Genomic DNA, 14910 nt, shown 5'->3' with positions numbered 1-14910 from the left:
CATTTGTCCAAAATCAGAACACAAGCTACACATTCCCACATGGATGGAAATTTTCAGGCATAAGTGACCACCTATTAAGTGACCACCTATTATGAACATTCTACCCAGAGAAAAAAGATGGAATTCTCTGAAGTATTTTTCAACTTCATGATTCTCTTACTTTATGAAGGAATATAAGTAAAAGAGGACCAATAGAGAAGTGAAAACTGTTTTCAAATGCAAAGAAGTAAAATAACATTTCATTTCACCCTATAGCTCACTGCTTACATTTGTTACAGCATATATATCGAAACCTGTACATTTCACAGATAAAGCCACTAGAAATGTCCAAATTATCTGGGAAAGGACACAAAATAGTAGCAAATTATACTAAGTTTAAGACTATAATAACAAAAGCCTATTTTGTCTAGAACACACAAAAGCCATTTTTGGCTAAATTAACCTGGCTTTGATATTTATTAGATGGCTAGTGGAAAAAAACACCTTCTCACTTGAGCAGAAGTGATTTTATTCTACTCATGACATGCGAACAACTTCTGAGAACATAGGTTTTCAGCTCATCTGCTGAATTCTGCATCTCTTCCTATACGACTGAACTGCTTTTGAGATTAAAAGTGGAAAGTGGTAGTAAGGAAGGAGGGCAAAGCAGAGCTCAAGACTCCTTTTTCTCCCCCCAAGATTTTTTTTATTTATTCATTTGATTGAGAGAGAGAGCACAAGCAGCAGGGGGAGAGGCAGAGGGAGAGGGAGAAGCAGACTCCCCGATGAGCAGGGAGCCCAACACGGGGCTCGATCCCAGGACTCTATGATCATGACCTGAGCCACCCAGGCACCCCAAAGGACTCCTCTTCTAAACAACATACGCTGCTTCTAAACAATGTATCTCGTGTAAGACAGGTAAGCATTAAGAGCAAGGATATTAACAAAAAAACAAACAACAAAAAAAAGAGCAAAGACATTTTATTGGTCATAGTACTTGGGGTTGGAACTTTCACTATGAGGCAAAGGATTCAGAGCCAGTTTTGGGAGTGGGAAGGATAATCAAAGAACATTTTGAGAAGAAAGCTGAGGGTCCTTTCCCAGAAAAATATAGACCTATCATGTTTTTTAAGCCTAAGATAGCACTGATTTTAAATGCAACATTCATTCCTTCAGTAATATTTTTTAGGCCAAAAAACCCAACTATCATATCAAACACAGACACTGATTATAAGATCTACTTCAATTTCAGAAATTTTAAAAAATATGATTTGTATGTATACACATAAATGCATAGGCACAAACAATTCTGGCTACTCTGAGATTCACTACTCCTCCCCAAGGATCAATTATGTGCCCCAGATTAAGCATCAGATTCTAAGTCAAGGTCTGAGGCAGCCTGACAGGTGGTATCTGGCTTCTATGCAATGGTCTCCTTCTAGGTGCCAAAAGTACAGGGTTAGAGCTGATGGGAACTGCTTTAACCTGAGAAGGCTTGGAAGAGTAATTAGCTTTTCCCTAAGCTCTGGGACAAATTCACAGGCATCACTAATTGCTGGTAAGGTAATATAATGTAGTAGTTAAAAGAAAGAAGCCCAAAGGCAAATTGTTTCGTTTTGAATCCCAGTTCCACTACATCCTGTGTTAATAACTTGGGCAATTTACTTAACTCTTTGTGCCTTAATTTATTGCAGGAGAAATACTAAATAAAATAATATGTACATCTTAGAATCATAATAAACTTTATATGAGCCTAAAAAATACCAGATGTTTAAAACAGAACCTGGCATACTTTAAGCATTCAGTTAGAGTCAACCGTTAACTGTTTTGTTAGCTTGCCTATTCTTGCTCTGAGTATTACGGTAAGATGGAGAGGAGCAAGACTTGCATGTGAACTTGGGGAGAAAGTATCCTTAGTCTTGTCTGATTCTAGGCCCAAAGAGTCCCTCTCTAGCCCAGACAAAAAGAATCGCTCCCATGGTTCAGTTCAGCTTATCACTGAAAATTAGAACAAGACTTAAATTCTTCTTCTTTTTTTAATTTTAAAGAGCCTAATGTGGCTACCGAGGGGAGTTAATAAAAGAATTAAAAATAGCCTGGCCTCTAGGTGTTTCCACCTCTCAAACTCTATCAACACGAGACACATACCTTGTAAGCTGGCTTACTACTTACCTGAGTTACTACAATATTACACTCTGCTGCTCTATCATTCTGGATGAAGTCATCTAGAATAAACTGTGGAACTTGTGTGGTTTTACCACATCCAGTAGCGCCTCGGATAATGACAACTGAATTTTGACTAATTGCTTCCAGGATTTCACTTTCAAATTTCTTCACAGGCAGCAACTCTCTCTCCTGTAAGATCTTTTTTTTTTTTTTTTGAAAGAGATGAAGGGAGGGGCAGAGGGAGAGAATCTTAAGTAGATTCCACACTGAACACAGAGCCCGACACGGGGCTCAACCTCACGACCCTGAGAGATCATGACCCAAACTGAAACCAAGAGTCAGATGACGAACGAGGTGAGCCACCCAGGTACCCCTAAAATCTGTTTTACGAAAGCTCCATGGCAGTCAAAGTTTTACCAACATATACATTAGAAGCAACTCTCTTAATCCTAAAAAAAATTTCCCATCTCTATAAAAACATTCCTTTCCACTGGCTTCATACTCAAAATATATTTTTTCATAAAACAATGCATATATTTATATCTCTAACAGAACTGCCTCTCTTCCCTGAATTTCTGAAGAATCTATATTGTGGCCTTGTCTACCCTCTTGTTTTCCTCCTTTCTCCCTGAACATTCCATACACATTCCCCTTCTTACATTTTAATGTTGTTTTACTCAAAAAATAGTGAAAAATGCCAAAAAAAAAAGTTATTCCCCAAATCTCTCCATTTACATTAACTAAGAATCCCAGGCCCTTAACCCCAAAAAATTAACCTCAGAGGTAACTACACAATTAGAGGTTTGGTAAATACCTTTGGATCCACCTCCCTAGAAAGAGCAAAATACATTATTCACTGTTCTTTTGCCCATACCTAGAAAGTTCTAAAGCTCTGGGCACCATATGTCTAAATACTTCACTGACTTACTGCTGGCAAATCGTGATCCTGTTCCAGCTGGTACATTAACTCATTCTTGAGGTCCATACTTATTTGTTCTGGAGTAGCCTATAAAATGAGAAGGCAACAGTCAAACAAAAGCACATAACTTAGCCTCAAACTGAAAACATTTTTAAAAATCTGGGCTTTTTAATAAAATATATTAAAAAATAAAACACAAGAGTCTGAGCTCAAAAACAATGTTGCACTCACATAAGCCAGGGGCCCCTCATCAATGTTGCTACTAGTCCAAGGATTCCAATTGGATTGTGGAGGTGACCAAGGAACCACGCCCATTTGGTTTTGTCGCTGGGATGGCTCAAAGTGAGCCAATTTGCCAAGGTTCAGTACGACAGGCATAAAAGGATCATCAGGCTATTAAAAAATAAGAAAAACAAAAAATAATACCAGTCGCTTATCGGACTAGAAATTTTCAATACAAAGGTGTACTAAATTAACTGTATGCTTACTGGGGGCACGATCTCAAGATTTAGCTCCTGAATGGTGTTTTGCAGCTGATGTTCTAAATCTTGTGAGAGGTTAACTTTGTAAGGCTCCACCTACAGAAAAAGGATAGCCATGAAAATTATGTTAACATACACATGAACACTACTCAAATCTACTATAGCAGGGCTAAGAGCATGCAATCAGCACTAGGTCTACAATATTCCTGAAGCCAGTAAGTCAGTTCCTCATCGTGTAAAACTGACTGATGATTATTTACTCATTGTCTACTCAAACACAGTATCATGCCAGACAGATGATTAGTCAGGCCATTTCCATTTCTTAAGGTTAAGATTCCAAGAACTATGAATTAAACTTCTTTAGCCAAATCAAAAACTAAATTGAATCATTCCCTCCGGGCTACTAAGTCTAAAGACTCACTGTCTCTCCTTCTTTCTTCTTTGTAAGTCCAGAGTAAGCTTCAATTACTCCAAGATGGTAGAGTTGTCTGACAAGTGACAGGGCACAGGACTGTGCTGCCAGTTTTTTATTTGATCCATGTTCACGTGCGAAAATCCCTATAATTTAAGTTCAGGATTACTAAAGATGAAAGGATAAATCATCCTAGTAAAGAAACATCTCATCATAGGCAACTAGGGGCTTAGGTACAAAAGTCCCCTAAAATACAGAGTATGTTACAGACTCTTAAGTTCTTTTTCATGTTAACTGCTAACCAAAAGCAATTCCATTAACAGCAATACTGACTAAATAACCATCTTGATCACAGGCAGATACTAAGACACAGACAAATCATTATAAAAGCAGAAAACCTATTTCAACCAAGTTGTCATTATTAATATCATCTAGTGTTAAAACAAAGAAAGAAAACGTAGTTTAATTTTTGAAAAGCGAAACAAGGCAAGAAATGAAAATGGGTCCAAAGTGGTTACTTAGACCAGGAGTTGGCAATCTTCCATAAAGAGTAAGATAATGAATAGTTTAGGCTTGGCAGGCCACATAGTGTCTATCACAGCCACTCAACTCTGCCTAGCGTGAAAGCATCCATAGACAACACATAAACTAAGGTTTTACAAACTATGGGCCCAGGAACTAAAAATGGCTTATTTTTAAAGGGTTGTAAAAATAAGACAAAAATAACAATGGGTGATATATGTGACCTGCAAAGCTTAAAATATTTACGATCTAGCCTTTTATCAAAGTTTGCTAGCCCCTGACACAAACAAGTGTAGCTGTGTTCTAATAAAATTTTGTTTATAGAACAGGTAATGGGCTGTATTTGGCCAGAGGCCTATAATTTGCTTATCCTGGCATCAGACTGAAGCCAGCAACTACTCAAATTCTTCAAGAAAATGCTAATACAAAGTGTCTTCTCCTCCAGTATCATTCAGCTTTAGGAGATGACATAAGGTAAGGAAGGGGCACAGATACTTTTAGGCCTACTAGCCAATTTAGTCAAATTAATTCTGAAAGTCAGATCAACGGCACAACAAGTTGGACTGCCTTTATCCTCTTCTCTTAACATCCCATCTACTCAAAGTTTTATTTTTAAAGTCTAGGATAAAAAAATTCAACACCATCTCTTGATGATTCATTTGAAGGTTTGATTTTATGAGGAAAGTCTTTCATACACTATAAATTTAAATCCTTAGTGTTAGTTGCAGAATTCTCAAGCTGAAAAGAATCTTAGGCCGTTTCTCTCAATTTGCAGGTAAGTTAACGGGGTCCCAGCAATGTTAATAACAAAACCAGTAAACTAGTTCCTTACTTTCAAGCATCACACACTGCCTGTTGTAAACTTACTAAGAATAGAGAATACAGGATTATAGCTTTACCTTTTCACTTCCTTTATGAATACCCCCCAAATCCATTCCTGTTTCCTCAGGGTAACTTTTACACCTCTTCTTGACTCTAAGACTCTTAAATGCTACACATCCACCCTGGGGCTTCAAATGCTATCATCTACTCTACATTTACTCTACTTTCTAAATTTTACACCTAACTACCTGATTAAAGATTAAAAAAAAATGTTTTAGAGCTGTCTGGCTGGCAGATTCCTAATTAGCCTACCTACCATCTCTTACCCTTTGAAATAAATACTAGCACAATCTTTTTTTTTTTCACCTGCAAACTGGGAAACTGGGCCCTCGAATTCATGTAATTACTAATATTCTAAAATACCTCAGGATGCTACCTTTCAATTAATACTCTTTCAATTAATAAAGATTATATGTATGTGGCTGAAGACTTTAATGTATTACTCCACTATATAAGACTCAAGAGTTATCAGGGAAGCAGTAACACTTACTTCTGCCCAGCTGCTTGATGTAAATGGTCATTTCTGCAATAAAGCTCCTGTAACAACATATACAAACAAGGTTAGGAATTTCACTGTTAGAAATTACTAAATCCAGGACTCCCAAATCAGGCAGGCTTTCCAACTGCTTAGGCAAGGCACAGCAAAAAACCACTGTAAACACTTATTTCTGTTCAATCCTAGAACGAATCAAGTATATGTAAACTTCAAATAATGTACAACATGGTACAAGACAACTATAATCAAAGCTGACAAGCCAACTGTTCACGAAAAGAAAATGTTAAGGTTTTAGATTCTGTGTTTACTTACTCCAAAGGTTGCAGTTTCAATAGCTAGAAGACATTCAATGAAAAGGAATTTTCCATTTAGCCTGGGGCCAAGAAATAACACAGTCCCCAAATTCTTTAAATTATGGTTGTGATTATTTTAAGATTGCTTTGCATGGGCCACCCACTAAAGACTTATCTGTTAAGTCTACACATCCACATACACATGAACATACAAACACTATGCATGTATCTGTGGCTCCTGAGGCAGGGGTCTGGTATCTGCCTGCAGTTGGAAGCAGCCCTTGATAACAAAAAACTTAGCTTATTTATACCACACTTATTTAAACCAGGGAACAAAATATTTTTGGAAATTAGAGCTCAAATCGCTAGCAGATTCTAGGGGATGAATTTAGTTTCAATAAAGCAAAAACTGTCCTTTGAAAACTATATGCTTTCTGATCCTTCCACTGCTCAGGTACATTCTAGCCTTGACTGTGCTGTGAATAGAAGGTAGGTAAGGCTTAAGAAAAAGTAAATGTTAGACTCCTTCCTATACCTCTTGTGAACTGACCTTCAGGCACAGCGGCTTCAGGGGTCAAAGGCCACTGGCTTTCAAGGGAACAACATCCACCCTTTCATTAATGACACCGATGCCAGTATGTTTCTCAGCCAGGCTTAAAGTCAGCACTCAATCTCATTCTCCTCCACCTAGGGGGAACAGCGACACCAGAAATCAGTTTACAATAGTTTTCCATGTGATTGCTTAGTTCAGCCTAAGCAGCAGCACATGTGTGTATGAACACAGACCTCTGGTGTTGCTGTCTGTTATGCCTTTAAATAAAGGACATACAAGGAGATGCTGTCCTAGCTCCCCCAATTGTCTCTGCCTTCCTCATTGTCATATCCTGAATTCTTCAATTCTTTTTCTATCAGGAGTCAGTGATAAGATACTGGTATCAAAACATGTTTACAACAAGCTTCAGACACATTTACTTGTTCTTAAAGTCACCAAGGGCTACTAATAAGCTCCATCAGTTCAGAAGGACAAAATACTAAAGAAAAATCAACAAATGGATCCTTCCTTTATAACCTGAGGGTTTTAAAAAATCTGATGTCAAATTAAGTATTGAGAATTCAGGATTGAACAAACAGGAAGCAGGGTGATCCATGCTCTGAACATCATTTTGACCACAGCGTCAAAGTTTTTTTTTAGTAATAATTATTTTAGGATTACTAGATGCATCGAAGGGAGAACACTCTGATTTTCAAGGAAAATACTTTTTATGTATTTTGAATAATTTATTTCATATAAAGGACAGCAAATTAAATCAACCAGAAGGTTTCCACTATAGCCTTCTTTCTCTTCCAATAAAAATACAGTGCCCCCAGAAAGTGTCTAATCCGTATGAGCCTTCCTGGGAGTAATAATTACTACACCCTGGAATGCTCTCAGGAAGAAGAGCAAGCAGGCTGAGAAACATACTGTCAACTGTTACAACGACCTCCCTTTATGTTCAGTTTTATATATTTAACAGAATAAAAGTAAGCTATTTTAACTCACATACAATGACTGAAGCTATCCTTCAGCTTTACAGTAAGCCCTTAAACACTTCAACAGGACTCTAAGAGCTGGCAACTTTCAAAGCGAAAGGAAAATTTGGATCTAGATGCAATGCAGTCTGAGACTCTGGAACTTAAGTGTCTAACTTGACCCATTAAAGAAATAATCCTTATAACTACCTTTAACAATACCACAGTGAAAAAACTCATCACCTCAGGCTGCTTTTTAAATCAGGGACAAACCACCACTTGTGGCATGATTTTTGCCTCTCAGATACAAATGAGAACCTCGTAAGTCTAACAACACAAACAGTAGATTTTTGCAGAACTTCTAAAATCCTCCTCCTAAATAAAAATCATGGTAAACTACTAATTACGAATCAATGATAATTTTTCTTAGGCAAAGTATCTTCTTTTCACAATTCATTGCTAATCCACAAACTGAATTAGGTAACACACACAAAAATAGAACAATGACTATATAAAACAACCCTAACTTACTATAGAAGGAAAAGACTGAAACAAGCAAACCTGTTGTGATCAGGACCCACTTGGGTGTACTTATATTCTCCTTGAATCTTTTCCTTTTGGAAATACTGGTTCAGACGAGCCTTAGCATTTTCCAATGTCCAGTTTCCATGAAGCCCAGCATTTAAATCCACTTCTTCTGACTCTAAAGTCTGTTGAATCAATGACAATTAAATTTGGCTGCATTAATTTTAGTTATGCATATCTAAGGTACAGAAATTTATAACAGTATCTTCTTTGTACTACCCTTTATAATGCAAAAACTGTTTTTAATGTTTCTATTCCTAGACCAAAGTGAACCAGAAAGTTTTTGCTACATCTGGTGATCCTACTGTATAAACAAGCTATTAGTTAATGTATTGTGTATTTAAATTATTCCTGAGAAACCTTGACAAATTTTGTGTTGGCTTTAACACTTTAAACATATTAAGTGGAAAAATAACCTTTTCTATGAAGACATTTTTGAGGGCTCATGAAATGAGGTTTACTAAGGTAATTACATTTCCTGTAAAACAGATGAGGATACATTCTATCACCAGAAAAAGTTTTGTTTCATAGGCAATTCTAGTGACCAGATTTAATGGGTAGCTTAGGTTTATACTGTCTTGTGTGAACAAGTAGCCTCAAACAATGACTTAAAAGAATCACCAAATCATTAAGTTGTGAATATCTTAAGTCTTGCAGTGAACCAAGTACTAAGTGACAATCCTGGGTATGTGACAAAGGGTGATAGGATAGCCTTACCGCTTGTACTTCTTGTTCTTCCTTTCTTGAATAATAATCCTTCAAGTTGGCTCCTCGATCCCAGGTGGGCCCAGGAGGACCATAGCCAGAGGCCCCAATTCCAGAATTATTTTCTATTAGAAAAGAAAATGAAATATTTAAGAAGATCCTAAATATTTTAAAGAATATTTTTAGATTTTGGCATTCTGTAACTAGAAAGCAGAGTTTCTCAATTATTTGGAAATGTGCCCCAAATCTTCATGACTTACTTGAAAACTGTTTCATGATTGAAATATAAGTCTAAATTGATAACCTCAAGGCTGGTATGTATGGGGGGAGCTACTAGCAATGATCATAAGTGACTGACAATCTAGCATACATTTTCAAGTTGATTAAACTTGATGACTGATTAAATTTGTTCAAACTGCTTCTTTGCTAAATATGACCTTGAGAGAAACCTGTTAGCACTAGTGATGGGGATAAGAAGCTGAAAAGGTATAAGCAAGTGTTAAATCTTGGTAAGAAAGCAGACTAACTAAAGATACCTAATACTGCCTGATTATTAAAAATTTATTCCTCACAACAATCTTATGAAATAAATACTACTGTTATTCTCATTTCATAAATACTGGATCTAAGACTTAAGTAACTTGACCAAGATCCTAGTTAATCTATCCTATACTGGGGCAAGACCAATAAAAAGCTTTGATAACATAAGAATTCAGTAACACCTTGGATGCACAAGGTATAAGTCTACGATACATTTGATAGGAATAAGTTAGAAACAAGAAAGGGCAATAAATAAGACCCTTTAATCAAATGTTCTAGCCTGTGCAAAATTTATCCAGAAATAAAAATTAGTAAAAGCTAATGAAGTAAGGAATTAAGCTATATCACACTTTGTAAGAGAAATCACTGGTGGTATTTGTAAATTTATGAAGGCCCTGGGTTGTCTCGACATTATGAGTTCACGTAGTTATCTTTCTATCCAAATGAGAAAGAGATGAAGACTAAGAAGGATTATGCATATCTTATCGTGTCATACATACACATTCAAGTCCCTTACCTGCCTTAAGAGCCAAATGTGGAGGAAGAGGCCCTCCCATGGTTGCTGGTAAACCTCCACCCGTAGTTGCTGTGGTGTCAGGTGTATCAGTAATTGGGGGTGGAGGAGGTGCTACCTGCAAGAGGCAAAGTCAAGGCAGGATCAGTAATTTCATCCTCACAGGGAGTAGTAAATTTTTTTATACTTAAAGGAGGTCCATGTGTCACCCCCTCCTAACCCCATAATATTAACATCTTTGTTTTCAATGTCTAGAATCTATTATATCCTTACTTGAGGCAGAAAAGAAGGGTAGTAAAAATTACTTGTAATTCTCTACCTGGAGATTTTATATGTGTAAACAAATACAGTTTTTCCACAAAAAGTGGGATCGGTTTATGGTGTATAAATTTTTTCCACTTAGTAGCTTTATAAATACATTCCACATTCAAGAAATATCTGTTAAGAACCTTCTATAGAGTAGACACTGTTCTGGGTACTGAGGATAAAATGAACAAAAGAAACAGATGTTCTGTACTTAGAGCTATTCAAATAGCTATACTCTGATTCTTACAGAGCTAAACAATGAATAAATACATAATATGTCAAGTATGATACAATACTATAGAAAAAAATGAAGCACAAAAGAGAAATAGGGACTGTGAGATATCTGTTTAAATAAAGTTAATTGGCGAAGCCACACTCATAAGTAAAGAGAGATCGAACAAGTGAGAACAAAGAAGAATACGGGCAGGAGAGATTTCCAGAGAGAATGTCACATCCCAAGATGTAAAATATTTTATGTACATCTACTTTTTTAAAAAGATTTGAGAGAGAACACGCTAGAAAGAAAGAGAGAGAGCATGCTCACTTAAGGACAAGCAGGGGGAGGGGCAGAGGGAGAGGGAGAAGCAGACTCCCTGCTGAGCAGGGAGCCCGATTGGGGGGGGGGTCCATTGATCCCAGGACCCTGGTATCAAGTCCTGAGCCAAAGGCAGACCCTTAACCAACTAAGCCACCCAGGCGTCCCGGCATCAACATTTTAAAAAGCACCATAGTGCATTACTGAAAGGTTGCACCTGCACTATATATCTGACAATCTATTTCCTCACGTCCTCTCCAATTCTAGGAATTACATCAAGTGTTTTTACATCTTTACCAATATTAGCTTAGTTTTTTGTTACGGCAACCTATTTTAATTTACATTTTCTCTGCCTATTATTTTATCTGAATATTCACTGATCTCATTAATTTCTAAGAATTTAACATCTCAGTGCTGCTCACTTCACTCTTTGTCATACAAGTTGCAAATAATTTTTGTTGTCCTTCTCCTTTTTTCACTTTGTAAATGCTTATTGCCCAAAAAGGTACTTTTTGTTTGTGTAATCCAATCTAGTTTCTGCCTATGATATCCTCCATAAAATGGCCTTTCCTGTCCAAAACCTATTCTGCATTATTTTCATATATTTCATTTTGGAGATAGTTTCATGTAAATACAGTTACTATAATCTCACAATAATTAAAATTATTAATATGTGGACCAGCTACTACTTCTAACTTTTTAAAATTCTCCTTGGCTATTTTTCAGCAATTATTTTTCCTAATTAACTTTTCTTTCATTTTTTTTTTAAGATTTTATTTATTTATTTGAGAGAGTGAGAGAGGAGGAGCAGGGGAGTGGCAGAGGAAGAGGGAGGAACAGGGAGCCTGACGTGAAGCTCAATCCCAGGACTCCAGGATCATGACCTGAGCCAAAAACAGACGCTTAATTGACTGAGCCACCCAGGCGCCCCCCCCAATTAACTTTTCTATTTTATTAAATAATGGTAAAATATATACAATTTACTTGGGGAAAACGGCCTTCCTTCCTTACAAGAGAGTAACTGACATCTTATGATAATGGAACCTCCCACCCAGAAACAGTATAGCTCTACATTTCATCAAATCATCTATCTGTTGAGACAATTCTCCATGAATATCTTGTAGTTCTCCAAGTCTTATTTAAACATCTTCTCAAGGATGTCTGAATAGCAAACAACCTTGGAAGGTAGAGATATTTTCCTCCAGAATAGGGAGCAGATTTTTTCCAAATGAGTAAAGATAGGGAGGGTGGCAGGTTTGCCAGCAGCCCCCTTATAAGACTGAGGGTTTCTTAAACTCAAAGTACCTCAAGTATAATACAAACTCTCTGTGCCCTCAGTATCCACACGGATCTGCTCCATATCGTCCCCAAGATTTGGGGACACGTGGGAACCAATACAAACATGAAGCTGATGCTGCCTGCTATCCCATGAGTAATAACATCCTTTGTCTCTCACTCAGAAGTCTTCTGTCTTCTGCAAGCATGCTAAATTGTCAGACTGCAAATATGGTAAAATCTCAGACTCTTTCAGACTTCTTGATACTATCCTTCAGTAAAAATCTGTTACATTGTTCTTAAAGGTCCTACCAACTACATATTCTTAAGTTCTTTGTAATTTTCACTATTACAGTGAATAGGATTTTTTCCAATTAAATTCTTTATGATATTTACACTTCATTTTTTTCTATTACATATCCTGCTTATTTTTTATTTACTGTATTCATGGTGATAGTGCTTGGTCTTGTCTTAACTTTACAGAAACTCCCCTAGTTCAATGCATCTTAAACTATCTGCAGTGAAGAACTGGTTTTGAGTTCTTTCCCCTAATCCACTGGAAACAATATTTTTGTAAATATACACAAAACGAATTGCTCCTAGAAATATAAAACAGACATACAAAATACAAACCCAAGTGTATCACAATTCCATTAGTGTTTCTAGATATGCATGCATTTATGTACTTACCACCTCAACATTTTGAACACTGCTCTATGAGCTGTTTTTAGTACAGTGTTTATTGTTTTTGCTATTTATTATTTTTAAAAGTTTATTTTTAAGTAATCTCTATACCCAAATGGGGCTCAAACTCAGAACCCCGAGATCAAGAGTTGCATGCTCCATCAATTCAGCCAGCCAGGCACACCTACTATTATTTTTAGATGATACTTTTCAACACGTCAAGAAGTATTTTTCTACTCCATTTCCTAAGTACTTTATTGGTAATAAGTATTTAATTTTATTTTTTAAAAGATTTTATTTGTGAGAGTGCTCATGCGTGCACGAATGGGGGGGAGGTCATGGGAGAGGGAGAAGCAGACTCCCTACCAAGCATGGAGCCCCACGCAAGGCTTGATCCCAGGACCCTGAGAGATCATGACCTAAGCGGAAGGTCATGCTTAACTGAAGCCACCCAAGCACCCCTCAAATGCTTTTTTTAAACCTCTATTAAGTAAACCACTGAGTAGATAGGTACTTTTCTCTTATGAACTCATTAACATGATGTAGCAAGAAAGTCTGATTTGCTGGAGTTGTCATTTAAGATACGGTATGTGTACCATATTACTTTTCTAAAATATGAAAAATCCTGAATTCTCAAACCTATCTTACACCACATGGGTTTTGGATAAAGGACTATGAATCAATAGTTATTTACTATCTTCTTAATTAGACTTGGGATGGACTATCTATCTTTTATAGTTATTTAAGATTTTTACTCATCAATTCTAATTCTACAATTTCTGGTTTCATCTCTATTAATTCCTTTAGTTGTTTTATTTTCCTGAGTTGAAAATTAACAGTTAAAAAAAAAAAAAGAAAATTACCAGTTTACTCATCTAAAAAACTATTTCTTTTGCAATAATAAAAGTATTTGATACTACTTTGACTAAATGACAATTCCTTTGGTCTTCCAGAGTTTTGACATTGTTACCTAAAGAGTGTATACTTTTTAATTTTCATTTAGAACCAAGTGTTTAAATTTCCTAATGTTCAGGATTTTTTGCTACTTTCTCACATTACCATTTTAGTTGGGCCTATATACACATTAGCATTTCTAACATTAGGTAGATGGGTATATATTGTGAACTAGTATTTGTCTTTCCTGCTTTCTTCCTTGAAGTTTACTTTGATATTATTTTGTACTTCATTTGCCTGGTATAGCTTTACTCATGTCTTTACTTTCAATCTTTCTAATTGAAGGATTTGTTTTATACAGATAGCACATAACATGAAGCACAGTGCTCTTCCAAGGTTAGGGCTGCGAAGGCAAAGTACAGCTTATTCTAGGGACAGTCCCAATAGCCAAATCCTAAACTCCAGTGTGATAGTATTAGGGGGTGGGGCCTTTGGGAAGGGATTAGGTCATGAGGGTACAGCCCCCATAAAAGGAATTGGTGACTTATTAAAAAAAAAAAGAGAGAGAGCTCTCTTGCTTTTTCCACCATGGGAGGATATAGTTGAGAGAGCCTTTCATGAACCAGGAAGTGGGCTCTCACCAGACACTAAATCAGCCAGAACCTAGTATCCTAACACTTCCCAGCCTCCAGGAGTGTGAGAATATGTTTCTGTTGTTTACAAGCCACCCAGTCTATGGTACTCTGTGATAGCAGCCTGAACTAAACAGGGAGGATTTTCTTTTTTACAGTTCTTGATCAACTAGGATGCAGGTAGAGGCAAAGAGGGTATTAACCACCTGCCTCCAGACATTTTGTAGAGCAGCCCCAGCCAGCTCGGTCTCCGTAACAGCTGCGCATCTGCTGTGGAGAAGGGCCAGTGCCACCTAGTTAAAAGTGGGCATCCTGCCCACTACTTTCAAGATCAAGAGATGTAGCTGACCTTCCTAACACACAGAAACAGACAGAGTTAGGCAAAATGAAGACACAAAAAGTAGGTCACAAATGAAACAGGGGGAAACCACAGCAAGAGACACAAGTTAAACAGACATAAATAGCATGCCTGATAGAGACTTTAAAATAATGATCATAAAGATAACTCAATGAATATGAGAAAAGAGTGGAGGACATCAGTGAGAACCCTTAAAGGAAGAGATAGAAAACATAAAAGAGA

The 14910-nt window shown here is 36.8% G+C and overlaps 1 protein-coding gene across 2 annotated transcripts in view; it reads right to left on the bottom strand.

Moving 5' to 3' along the window:
* Nucleotides 1–14910, bottom strand: part of DHX9 (DExH-box helicase 9) — a 51916-nt gene that overhangs the window by 22837 nt on the left and 14169 nt on the right. The window contains exons 4-12 of one of the 2 annotated variants that reach the window (XM_035010586.1): nucleotides 10008–10122; nucleotides 8963–9075; nucleotides 8222–8370; nucleotides 5853–5899; nucleotides 3968–4104; nucleotides 3553–3642; nucleotides 3296–3457; nucleotides 3074–3151; nucleotides 2152–2343 (exon numbers count right to left, since the gene is read on the bottom strand). In XM_035010586.1, coding sequence (XP_034866477.1) covers nucleotides 2152–2343; nucleotides 3074–3151; nucleotides 3296–3457; nucleotides 3553–3642; nucleotides 3968–4104; nucleotides 5853–5899; nucleotides 8222–8370; nucleotides 8963–9075; nucleotides 10008–10122 — 1083 coding nt within the window. Of the gene's footprint in view, nucleotides 1–2151; nucleotides 2344–3073; nucleotides 3152–3295; nucleotides 3458–3552; nucleotides 3643–3967; nucleotides 4105–5852; nucleotides 5900–6701; nucleotides 6839–8221; nucleotides 8371–8962; nucleotides 9076–10007; nucleotides 10123–14910 lie in introns of those variants that run through there. The other variant, XM_035010587.1, reaches the window with a different exon arrangement.

Source organism: Mirounga leonina, unplaced genomic scaffold (genome assembly GCF_011800145.1).
Source record: "Mirounga leonina isolate KUSES-001 unplaced genomic scaffold, KU_Mleo_1.0 Mir_154, whole genome shotgun sequence".
Classification (NCBI taxonomy): Eukaryota; Metazoa; Chordata; class Mammalia; order Carnivora; family Phocidae; genus Mirounga; species Mirounga leonina.
The sequence above is the reverse complement of the archived record's forward strand: the minus strand, read 5'-3'. Positions and strand labels throughout refer to the sequence as shown.